This window comes from Xenopus laevis, chromosome 3L (assembly GCF_017654675.1).
Source record: "Xenopus laevis strain J_2021 chromosome 3L, Xenopus_laevis_v10.1, whole genome shotgun sequence".
NCBI classification, from domain to species: Eukaryota; Metazoa; Chordata; class Amphibia; order Anura; family Pipidae; genus Xenopus; species Xenopus laevis.
Genome location: NC_054375.1, coordinates 84,219,920 through 84,233,159, shown reverse-complemented (window position 1 = coordinate 84,233,159; position 13,240 = coordinate 84,219,920). Strand labels below are relative to the sequence as shown.

The 13,240-nt window shown below is 35.7% G+C and overlaps 1 protein-coding gene across 3 annotated transcripts in view; it reads right to left on the bottom strand.

Moving 5' to 3' along the window:
* ptpn12.L (protein tyrosine phosphatase non-receptor type 12 L homeolog) overlaps positions 1–13,240 on the bottom strand; it is a 47,716-nt gene that overhangs the window by 17,334 nt on the left and 17,142 nt on the right. For all 3 annotated transcript variants that reach the window (XM_018252691.2, XM_041586531.1, XM_018252690.2), the window contains exons 2-6: positions 4,925–5,033; positions 2,514–2,590; positions 1,911–2,006; positions 1,217–1,255; positions 323–394 (exon numbers count right to left, since the gene is read on the bottom strand). In XM_018252691.2, the coding sequence (XP_018108180.1) occupies positions 323–394; positions 1,217–1,255; positions 1,911–2,006; positions 2,514–2,590; positions 4,925–5,033 (393 nt within the window). The remainder of the gene's footprint in view (positions 1–322; positions 395–1,216; positions 1,256–1,910; positions 2,007–2,513; positions 2,591–4,924; positions 5,034–13,240) is intronic.

Below are 13,240 nucleotides of genomic sequence, written 5' to 3'. Positions count from 1 at the left end.
CCCAGCATATTATTTGTTTTGCAAAACTTAAAATTTCTCAGATTCTGAATCTGCTCTATATGGAAAAGTTATGGCTAGCTATGTTTATATTAATTGAATAGCCCTCCATTAAAAATTGCAAAATCCAATCCTACATTTTTCTATATAATGGAAAAAATGTACAATGTCAATGCTACTGTAACCCTATCCCTAAGTTTTGTACATCAAATGAACAACGGTTTTCTTCTTCTGGACTGATCTATATATATATTATAATATACTCTCCCACATACTATATAAACAGCCCTCTGTGCCCATTGAAAAATAGCAGTTTGTTACTTACACACGAGATATGAAATGGCCCAAATGTTATGGGTTGCTCTCCATAATTAGGATAATATCGTTCACATTTTTTCTGTTAAAAAGAAGAAAAAAAGTCATACTTAAAAACAAGACCGGTTTATCTGCCACAAAAGTTATAAAATAACCTAGTAAAATAACATAAAACTTTCAAAATAAGGATCTCTGTACTTTCACAGCAGTTGTTGCATTACTGCACCCAAGAGCCTAGCAATCAAAATATCACTTCTTGCATAAGATTTTGCACCTAAAATTTTGTTGTAGGCCCATTTTGGCAGCAGTCTTGTTAGATGCAGACATCAGCCACAGCACATCCTGTACACAAAATAGAGGACAGACTATACTTCAAGTCCAACTCTCAGCAGCCAGCGGGCTGCAGGTGAATAGGACCTGGAAATATGTTAAGGGGATTATATTATAGTAACATGTTTAGGGGATGTAAATTATATGAACATTGCTCACTCGCATATTATTACGAAGAAAACTATGTGCATACTTGATTCTTGGCAGTGGACTCCACCATTTTAATATAATCCAGCACTTTTGGAATGGGAATTAATTGACCCACTACATACAAAAAGGTTTTATGGCACTAACAGGGTGTATTTTTTACCTTAAAAAAAAAAACCCTTTCCCAAGCATGTATTGCAAACTATTTTTGTTGTTTATATGCTTAGGAAAGATAGAGCACATTTTAGTACAATCTCTGTTTACTGCCAACTTGTTAAGTGTATGCTGCCTCTATACATGTAGAAATTGATAAATGCATGGTACAATCTATGCAGCAAACAGAAAATGGAAATTATTTTTTACATTTGTGGGTAAATGTAAATAACTCACATCACAGAAGTATTTTGAGTTATGTTCAAATACATACCCTTCCCATTTCAAATTCACGACAAGCCATTACAATTATCTGCAGGAATAAGAACAATTATATTAATAAAGCATAGGCATAGGTTATGTTGCATTGGGCGTAGCTGCATCTTTGCTTATTTTCATATTAATGGGTATGGCCATAATTGCATCTGCAATGACTAATGCTAATGAAAAGCAATTTTTTGGAAAAATGGTAAAAAAAGATTCCCTTATAAATGTAAGCAAGGAAAAACGAAAACATTTTAACACCCACAAGAAAAGAAAGTAAGCAGCAAATTGTAGCACAGATATGGGATAACTTATCCAGAAACCTATTATCTACAAAGCTTAGAATTACTGAAGGACCATCAACCATAGTTTTCAATATAAGCAAATAATTATAATTATTTAAAATGATTTCCTTTTTTTTTTTTATAACAATAATTCCGTACCTTGTAAATAAGCTGCATATATCCATATCTGCATAATCCTATTTATTTAACGGGTTTATTTAACGTTTAAATGATTTTAGCAGACTTAAGGTATGGTGATTCAAATTACATTAAGATCCCTTATCTAGTAACCACAGGTCCCAAGCATTCTGGATAATAGATCCCAAACCTGTACTGTGTAGAATTCTAACTTATACGCAGTTAACACATTTGTAATAAAGAGAGATGAAATCTGCAACTTTAAAAATGATAAATACTTACAGCTACGTTATATTCCCAAATCATCCTCCAGAAATCTATTACTGTGTTTGCTAGTGGTCCCTGGGTAGCAAGGTATGCTCTTGGCCCGTGTACTCCCTGCAAATGGATAAGAAATTATTAGAAATGGCTGTGGAATAATTCAGACACAAGAGTTTACCATTCATTTAAACTGTTAAGACAGATCAGTAAATAACACATTCCTAAATGCGGCCTTGTCTTGTCCCTCCAAAGATGACATGCATGTCCAGACTTAATGGAACAGGCCTGCACCAATGCTTGAATACGAAAGGTGAATAGAGAAAATTTAAAGTCTTGCTTATTCTGCATAATACTGCAGTTCATTGGAATTGCTACAGCAGCCCTCACTGTTGCATATTAAATGGTGTGTCGGGGCTCTAGCTGACCTGTTCGATTGCCAAAATGGTAACGTGTTAATGACCTTTGCAAAAAATGGTTAGATAAGATAAGTTTCAGCAATGGTGTCACTGTTATTAATAGGGAAGAAAGAAAAAATATATGAAGGCCAGTATTAGTATGCAGAAAAGTTGCCAACCCTATTGCATATGTATATAAAAGAGCCTTATAGACAAGCACACACCATACCTTGATAAAATTTGCATTGATGTAATCTGATTCATGCGATGGAACTTTCAGTGCAAGTCGAACTCTGCTGTGATCAACTGTAAGAGAAATATACAAATATATTATAGCTCAAAAGACAGTTGCTAAGGAAAACCGATAATGTGCTTATAAACATGCCTCCTATACCATCCCTGTAACAATCATTATGTAGGTTTTAGAATACTCTCAGTTAGCAGCAATATATTTCATATTTTAAAAGAATATGTTTATTTTCTTATGTGGTAGCATAGTTTTTGTTTGTGTTCTTTTAAATTAGTCTAGGAACTGGAATAATCTGTAGTGGTTAGACTGTAAGTGCTATGGGGCAGCATCCGCCTTCCTACTGTCGCTCTTAACATATGGCACTTAAGCTCTTTGTGCTTATGTTACTTGTCCTCCCTGTGTGTATTTTTATATAATACACAAAAGCCATGAATATCCTGTAAATTATATCCTTATAAACGGTGAGTAGTGATGTCATCAGTTATAAACGGTGAGTAGTGATGTAATTTCTGTCACATGACTCACTAAAATTTGTGTATTATAATAAATAAAGTACCCCCAGTTGTAAAATATGAGGATATTAGAAGTTACCTCGGAGTTCCATGACCTGTATAAAAACACTCGGCCTTCGGCCTCGTGTTTTTATATGGTCATGAAACTCCTCGGTAACTAATAATATCCTTATATTTTACAAGAGGGGGTACTTTATTCACTATATATTGTACAGTGCTGCGGGCCTTTACAGCGTATTATAAATAAAGTTATACATCTATAATACACAAAAGCCATGAACATCTTGTAAATTATATCCTTATAAACGGTGAGTTCTGAAGTCATCAGTTATAAACGGTGAGTTCTGATGTCATTTCTGTCACATAAATCACTGAAATTTGTGTATTATAATTAATAAAGTACCCCCCCATGCACCCCCTTCAGATGATTGATTTATAAGAAGCACTCTGAAATAATTGAGGTTATTTGCTAATTGTTTCTTCAAACTGTCGCTATACATAAAATACTTGTAAACGTTGCTGAATAAGTGTAAAGCATATATGTGCTGTTTATTGTTTGTTTTTGTTTAAAATGCAAAATAAAAACCTTATAATACCCTAATACCCTAAGCTACCTTATAATACCCTTATATTTTACAATAGGGGATACTTTATTCACTATATAAATTCATGGTTGGGTTATTCCCCATAGACTGCCACAGGATTGCATGTTTCTGATAGAAAGGCGCTCCTGCACTAAAGTTTGACACCCTTTTTTAATAAGTTTGCCTAGGTGCAGTAACCAATGAGATGCTTGCTTTTGAACAGCTCGCCAGTGGTTGCTTGCTATGGATTACTGGAACCTGGGCAAACCTAATACCATTAATTAAATAACAGCAATGTACTAACAAACAAGACAATCAGCTTGGCAGCTCCATTATGTACATTGGAATGGAAATATGCAGAGAAGCTAAGCAAGCCCCTGTGTAGCAGAACAGGCTTGCTTGCCTCAGTATCAGCATGCCTTTATTTACTGGCTGTGCAGTCCTTGGCCGTGGATGGGCATGGGAACGTTTGCAGATTCAGATCAACACTAAAGTGCAATTTAATTTTATACACCCGTAGATCACATAGTAAAGAGAAAATATACCCCTCTATAAATATAAATCACACGTAACTGCCTATATTTAACAGACTAAATAAAAGCATTTCACAAAAAAAAAAAAAAAAATTCCCAATAGTATGTGCCACTGGATAATGTTGATAGGCTGGCATTTAAAGTACTATAGTCTGTCCCTCTGGCTAATGTCATACACAAGCCAAAGGTGCATTTAAATGGACAGAGGTGTGTATTTTACCCCTATACTTGTTCCTGTTTAAGATAAACCCTGATATCCTGAGAATGCTGAGGGATCACACCAGTACTAGATATAAAAGGGAATGCTTTCATTCAGAACATGTAGTTTTCCTTTACATAAGTAAGTAAAAGTAGAAAACTTCCAGCGATTCACTTTACTGGATGGGAAAGTATTTACAGGAGATTAGCCACACGCAGAAGAAGAGATTGATCACTTTTCATTTTACATAGTAAAATGATAAGTGACACTTTAAAGCCAAAGCCAGAATTGGATTACTGATAGAAATTTAATTCATGGACAGCTCAAACTAGAAGATACATTCTCCTATCTGCTAAAACCTATAGCCTGTGCATTAGAGGAAATCCCCACCCCCATGATACACTATAGAAATCACACAGGGAAAGTGTAAGATCTGCAAAACTAAATGCAAATGCACAAGAGGACTAATTTATACCGTATCTCCAAGGCTCAATTAGTTTATGTGTCAGTCTCACTACAAAGGTTTGTTTATAATTGGTCGCATACTGAAATAAATACTTACATGGCAGAATATCTTTATATCTGTTCTTTTTAACATTTTCTTCTCTTTCGCCAGTAATTGTAGGATAAATCTTGTCAGTCCTGTACTTTGTTGACAGTCTTCTGAGTTTCTAAAAATTAGATGAAAACATGTTCTTATTGAATTTTTATGAGCGCTATTACAATTAGCTATTTACAGAACTTAAGGTCCACACTTTACAGTTAATACAATGTAATACCTATGCTGGTACATCTTTGCAGTTTCTCTCTATACAGGCTCTGAGAAAACTCATGAACTTGACAGTGCTATGCCACCCAGAGTATTCTATTACCACCACATTCTACTTAGTCATGCCCCAGTGATGACAACTTCTTGTAGAAGGAGGGCTGTGGGAGGTGATAAAGAAAGGTTTGGCCAAAAAGAGGCTGAAACTGCAAGGGGAATAAAAAACACGAGAGTGATAGGAAAAACAAAGAAAGAGGAATATAACTATGCATTCACTCCTTGGTATTTTTACTACTTCCATTCTCGTCCATAGTCCCTAAAAGCTTCTAAAGGGGGAGAGGTTGGTATTAAGCCATTTTTAATATGAAAAGATTGTTGTACGAGTAAAAAATAATCAGAGGCAGCTTGCACAAAAGGTTTATTTTGCTTTCTGGTGGCCGAATCTATCTCCTAATTTTTGAAGTTACTTGGCATATCACCCTTAAAGGAGAGGAAAAGTACAAAGTAAACAATCAGTTTTGTGTACCATAAAATATAGACTACAGTATACAGTGATTTAAAATGGTGGCTGAAAAAATATCCTGCAATGACAACATTAAAGGGATACTGTCATGGGAAAAAAATGTTTTTTTCAAAATGAAATCAGTTAATAGTGCTGCTCCAGCAGAATTCTGCACTGAAATCCATTTCTCAAAAGAGCAAACAGATTTTTTTATATTCAATTTTGAAATCTGATATGGGGCTAGACATATTGTCAATTTCCCAGCTGCCCCAAGTCATGTGACATCTGATAAACTTCAATCACTCTTTACTGCTGTACTGCAAGTTGATATCACCCCCCTCCCTTTTTCCCCCCCAGCAGCCAAACAAAAGAACAATGGGAAGGTAACCAGATAGCAGCTCCCTAACACAAGATAACAGCTGCCTGGCAGATCTAAGAACAGCACTCAATAGTCAAAACCCATGTCCCACTGAGACACATTCAGTTACATTGAGAAGGAAAAACAGCAGCCTGCCAGAAAGCATTTCTCTCCTAAAGTGCAGGCACAAGTCACATGACTGGGGGCAGCTGGGAAATTGACAAAATGTCTAGCCCCATGTTAGATTTTAAAATGGAATATAAAAAAATCTGTTTGCTCTTGTGAGAAATGGATTTCAGCACAGAATTCTGCTGGAGCAGCACTATTAACTGATTAATTTTGAAAACAAAATTTTTTCCCATGACAGTATCACTTTAACTTCTTTATTTAGCTTTAGTAAGCTGATGATAGTGAATTTAAATTAGCGGTTTGAATGGGAGGGAAGTGCTTAACAGATTGCATCTTCAGTGTAATGGAACCCTTTCTTCTCCTTTAAATCAAATCTTCCAAGTTCCATTTAGAGCAGCTGCCTCCAAGCAGTTGTTGTTACTGTTTGCATCCAGTTTCATGAGAAAACCAGAGATGGTTGAAAAAAATTACTTTTCCAAATGTGTTTGCATGACAGTACAATACACAAATCAATGTTTTCTCTCTCACTTGGCTGTTTGTACACTTCTTAAGGAGGAACCACTTCATTCAAAAATAAATCCACTAATCTGTAGTTTCTATCACAAATAGACTTTTTTTCCTTCAGTTGTTCACAAATTGATAGTGTTCCTCGAGATTTTTTTCCCACTTGCAAACAACTCACTCATGCTGTTAGTTACAGATTTAATGTGTGCAGCAGTTGACTGTGCTGAAGATCTTCATAGTCTCCTACTAAATGCTAAATAATAAGCCAGGTACTGTTGTGTCTACCTGAACAGTAGTACAAAGCTGCGATATCAGTAAATATAAGATATTATATTCCAGGTTAAAACATACAGCTGAGTTATATTTTAGCCAAATCAGAAATTGGCCACTAAGGGGGTTATGCGATAAAAGGCACTGTTTGACCAGGAGCAGTGACCCATAGCAACCAATCAGCAGGTAGCATTTACTGGTCACCTGTTTAGAAGCAAACATAGTATTGGTTGCTATGGGTTACTTCTCCTGGGCAAACTTAGTGCCTTTTACTACATATGGGGGTAAATGTCTATGTGCTGCTTACCCAAACGTAAAATGTACCTGTACATTACAAGGTATTATTTACCATTTAATTGCATTATTTTGAGTTATTTAGCTTTTTATTCAGCAGCTCTCCAGTTTGCAATTTCAGCTGGTTGCTAGGGTCCAAATTACCCTAGCAAACATGCACTGATATGAATAAGAGACTGGAATATGAATAGAAGAGGGACTAAATAGAAAGATAATAAAAAGCAGCAATATATAATAATATAATAAACACATTTGTAGCCTTGCAGAGCATTTGTTTGTAGATAGGGTCAGAGACCCCCATTTGAAAGCTGGAAAGTCAGAAGAAGGCAAATAATTAAAAAATAATGAAGACCAATTGAAAAGTTGTTTAAAATGGGCAATTCTATACTATAAGTTAACTTATTAGAGCTAAAAAGGAAATCTTTTTTTAAAATGTGAATTATTTGCTTAGAACAAAGTGTATGGTAGATGGCTGTGCCATAATTTGGAGCTTTCTGGATAACTGATACCTGTAGCTTTTACTTAAAAAGAATAGAAATTCACATGAAGTCCATATTTTTTTTGTCTCACTGCCCCTTTAAATTACATACTGCTTATCAGTACCCCACAGCAAGTTATGTTACTTTTTACACTTGCACTACAGTGTAACTTACAAGATACAGAAGTTGACTCTGATGTGTGTATGCGTTATAATATTTGGCTGTTTAATAACAGAATGACTGACAGACTACCTGACAGAACATATTTCAATATCGTATTTCAGCAATAAAGGACATTAGCTGAAATCACCACGTGCAATATATGTGAAGACAAAATGTCCAACAAACTGCACTTCTGCTTACTCATTCACTAGACTTGTGACAGGGTTTTACCACATATGGCAGAAAGGATGTCACGGTCACAACTGAAAAAGGCAAAAATACACTTCCTGCTTTTTTAGTGGTCACATGCACCATTCAACTATAATCTTGCGGAGGACTCAAACCCCTACGTTTCTATTTGTTTCCAGTGAGGGTTAAAGTCATCCAATTTACAAAACCAGATAAAAGATTTTACAATTCAAAGGTTTTAATATAATGCCTCACTCCTTGTGTTTATGAGAGAAAACACAGGCATATGAAGAGAAGCCACTGCTAAAATATATGAAACAGGGTAGTATAAAGTAGATTTACTAGCAGCTTCAAGGGTGGCTTAAGGGTAAGTAAGGATGGTTTGACGTAAAACAATCACAAATTTGTGTTTACTTATTAAGGCAAAAGGGGTGGCATTATAAAATGGAAAGATATTATAGCAAGGTAGCCCATTTAAAATGAAATACGAAGGCACCTGCAATTTCCTTCTGGTGACTTTATGGCAGGAAAAGCAATATTTTGTTGTCTTAAAAGCAAGATCTCCCAAATATGTTTTTATTGTAAGGGGATGTACATACGACATTCAAGTACACACTTGTGGTAAAATGCCCAGCTCTGCAATAGAGAGGTGACCATAATTTGAAAAAATTACGATCATGCATCCTCATAGGAAGCACAATCTATGCACAGACACAAATGTTAAAAGTCTATGTGAATCCAGATTCAGAGCAGGCAGCTTTTAAATGAATGCACAGTATGTCACAAGTCGATGGGACCTACTCAATTGCCCCCATCATACTAAATGTTCTACTGTCTTGGGCTTCTAGTGATGCCAGCTTGTCACAAATTGTTTTTGCAAGTAATGTTAAGTGCCATTTAAGATTCACAGCAAACACATGGCTATATTTTGCTGGGTAGTCAGTGGATGATTTTTTATTTTACTTATTTACAATATGTTCCTCCCACGCACTAACCAAAGGAAAACCTCAAGTCAAAGCACTATTTGCTTACATTGTAATTCAAAAAGGTAAAAAGAATCAGCCTATTTGTTCTGTCCTTTCCAGTTTCATCAAAAGCTTTAAATTACATGCATTTATCTTTAAATGTATTCATTATTTTGAGTTATTAACCCAAAATATGACTTAAATATTGCAGCGCTGTCCAGCTTTTCCTGAGCACTAAACCGATTACCTGTAATATAAGGCAACAGACTTTTTTAAGTTGTAGAGTGTATAAAGTAGCATTACAAAGATCACATGTGAATTCAGAAAAAAAAAATAATTTTTTCTTGCTGGTAAATACATAGATAATCTTATACTACTCATAATTGTTTACTTTATTATGTAGTAATGAATTCTTGCAATAATGCTCTTCAAGAGGGCCTGGGTCCGAGGGCACAATGGAATTTGTCCTATAATAATAGATCTGATTCTAAGGGAATATCTGGAACCAAACATGAAAGAAGCTGTGGGACCTCATACAGTACATATGCAGCATGGAGTCAGGTAAAGTGTGACAACTGATGTCATTGCGTCATGATTTATTTTCCACATCCTCCATAAAGTCCTGGAGACCAAGGAGTAGAATTTTAAGTTGGGAAATCAAGTCCTGTGTAGAGTCTTTGGCAATAAGTTTGTCAATTTTGTCTTCCAATGCCGAGGTCCTTTTGCCCAAGTCCTCTTGAGCCACAGTCAGTAGTCTTTTCTGCTACTGTGTTTTAGTTTGCAAAAGCTGCTTAAACTGACTGATTAGTTCTGCATCTCCAGAATATTAAGTAGGTGTCTCATCAAGTTCTACGGGTAGGGGCACACAGGGAGATTAGTCACCCGCGATTTTTAAAAGTGAGTTCTGGCGACAAGTCGTTCATTTGTCTTTGCATGCAGCTACATGCAAAGCACCAGCTATTATGCACACAGCACAATTTGAGTTTGCTGTAGCTCCAAAATGCACAGAGAACCTTTTTGGAGCGATCTGTCAGAAATAGCATGTACATAGAGAAGTACTGAAATCTCCTACAAGCACACACACAGAGATTAGTAGCCACAATAGTATGTAAATTCAATGACAACATGCCGAGGGAATGAACGCCAAGATGACTTCCGGTTCTTGCGTGGCAGAAGAACGTAGCGTGAAGCACTATGGTATATAAATCGATTGGAATCAAAAGTCACGTAAAATCTTTCCTGCACAAAGACGATCAACTTGTCGCGGCGACTTCCTTTTTAAAAATCGTGGGCGACTAATCTCCCCGTGTGCCCCTACTCTAAGAGAAGTGTTGTAAGAAGGACAGTGAGTATTTCCCCTCCTGCCATTCACTCACAATTAGGAGAAAGAGTAGAGGTAGTTGCAGATTGTTTGACATAAAGCTTATATTTCCATAGTTTAGCTCCTGCAGTCATGGTCGTAAGGAGGCGTTCAATAGCCCAAAATAATCAACTTCCAGCTAATAAGGTCTTCTGAGAGCAGAGAGACTGAAATGCATTTCTGATCAGGTTCACATCAGGTTCTGCCCCATAGTCAGTGTTTTTTCAACTTATATTTCAAGACCATTTGAGATATATTTTGGACAATTCTCCCCTTTGCTCTGAATATTTATGTGTTAAAAAAACACTGCTTTATTAACCATCGGCTGTAGTCACAAAAAAAGACACACTCCAAGGTAGTGCTACACTCACACAAAACTTCTATATTTCAGAATATCACTCTCTACATCATACTTGAAGTTAATTTAAAGGTAAACAACCCCTTTAAGGTGAAATACTCCTTTAAAGGGCACATACGAGCACTGACAAATAAGAGGTATGGGGAACACTACTTATACGCTTCAGGTGTTGTTGCATATATGGTGGTGTTATTCCTTAGACGTACGGCCAAATCCACGTTCAGCAAAATTTCACAGGAAAGGCAAGCACTTCACCACTTCTTGCTGTGCAAATAATCATTTGTTTTAGGCAGTTTTACCACTCCAAGTACAGAACAACGTTTCTCCTCCTGACGAAGGGAGGTGCAAAGCCCCGAAACATTGTTCTGTACTTGAAGTGGTAAAACTGGCTAAAATAAAGGATTATTTGCACAGCAAGAAGCAGTGCAATTCTTGCCTTTCCTGTGAAATTTTGCCACATATGAGCACTCACACACAAAATTAAAGCTGCATATTGGAAAATAGACATGGGACATGGGCAAAAACAAAAAAGCTTGAGCACATTTTGTAGTTTGTGTATTTTTTATATTTTTTTATATTTATAGCTTGTAACATTTTCCCTGTTAAACGGGTTGTTCACATTTGTGTTAACTTTTAGTATGATGTAGAGAGTGAGAGCATTTGCAATTGGTTTTCAAGTTTTATGCTTGTGTTTTTTTTTAGTTATTTAGCTTTTTATTCAGCAGGGCCTGAATAGAAAGATGAGTAATAACAAGTGGCAAGAACAAAACATTTGTAGCCTTAAAGAGCATTTGTTTTTTAGTTGGAAAGAGTCAGAAGAAGAAGGCAAGTAATTTAAAAACTATACAAAATAAATAAAGTCCAATTGAAAAGTTGCTTGAAATAAGACATTCTAGAACATAATAAACGTTAACTTAAAGGTGAACCACCCCTTTCATTTCAATGGACTTTGTAAGCAAACGTATTATGTAGAACTTTTATAAACGGATGTAAGGAAACATTTAAATAGAGAAGTTATGTGCAAGAGGAAATTGGTATTTTACATGCCCAGCTTTATAAAAAATGTGGTTCATTTTATGCCTATATTTGAACTTTTCTGGTGTAAAATTAAAAGTGCATGTTTATAAAGTAGGCCTCCAGTCAGTTACAGAAGCGTTAGATCCATTATATATTACTGGTTCAAAACTGAGAGATACTGTATGATGGACTATTAATAAGCAAGAACTTTGCATGCAACAATGCTGCATGTTTTAATCCCACATTTGTCCCCTAGTGTTGCAAACAGTGTGGCCAAGCTTGTTAAAGAATCCAGTAAATTACTGAACAAAGATTAAACATTTACATTATAAAACAATACTATCTAGTAACCATGTTCTTTAGTATAAACAAGGAACATATTGGCCTTTATGTGATTGTTCCACTGGGCAGAAGCACACTTAATGCAGAAGTTGAATTGCCAAATTCATTTATTTGTTCTTAGGATGTTTGAAAAAAAGGTGGTTGTGCAATTCAGGAATAAATACATTCATTTAGCAGTTTAACTTCTGCATTTAGTGTGCTCCCAGTGGAACTTTTCTACTAATAGAGACAGATTTATCAAAGGTCGAATTTTCGAGTTCATGTGAGTTTTTAAAAACTCCCCATAGTGTTAAAGTAGCACCAGACCCGGTACTTTATGGTTTTGTGTGATATATTTTAGTCTAAGAAAGGTCTAGGTACAGACCAAGGGTCCCTTGAGACTTTCATAGCAACAATGGCTCATAATGTAGCCAATGTTAATAATAACAGCAGTTCATTTAAAAGTAAATATGTTTCAGCTCTATTCCCACGAGTAGACAAAAGAAAAAAAAAATCCTTTGCAGCATAAAATATAACCACACACTCTGTATTATTATATCACATAGCATGGGTATTTACTAGTATTTAGCTTTTCAGGATTATTGTATTCTATTGGAATCAGGCCAGGCATAAGCAGGTCTTTTTATTGTATAAGTAGGTCACACAAAAGTAAAGCAAAGACAAAAACAATTAACAGAAAATAAACCTATGGCTAGAACGCTGACCAATTATGGATTAAAAACACTGCAAAAGGAAATGCCATGTCAGAGAGATGACTAGAGATTTGTAAAGATAAGGAAATTACATTCTAACATTTTTTATAAGAATATGGCTAAGAGGCACAGATTTAGATTCGACCATTCGATAGTCTAAGTACTGTCTCTTTAAAAGAAAGTTTGACTACCTACTTCGCCACCTAAAACCTACCGAGCTACAATGTTAGCCTATGGGGACGGTCCCCATAGGCTTTCCTAGCAATTTAGGAAAATCGTTTGATCGATGAATTAAAAACCTTTGAATCCTTCGATCGATCAAATTGCGGTAAATTCTTCGACTTCGATAGTTGAAGGATTTTACTTAGAGGTTTGAATATCGAGGGTTAATTAACCCTCGATATTCAACCAATAGTAAATGTGCCTCTTATTGTACAGCGCTTTGTAGAAATTAATCTTTCAGTCCCTGCTCCAATGGGGTTTATAATTGA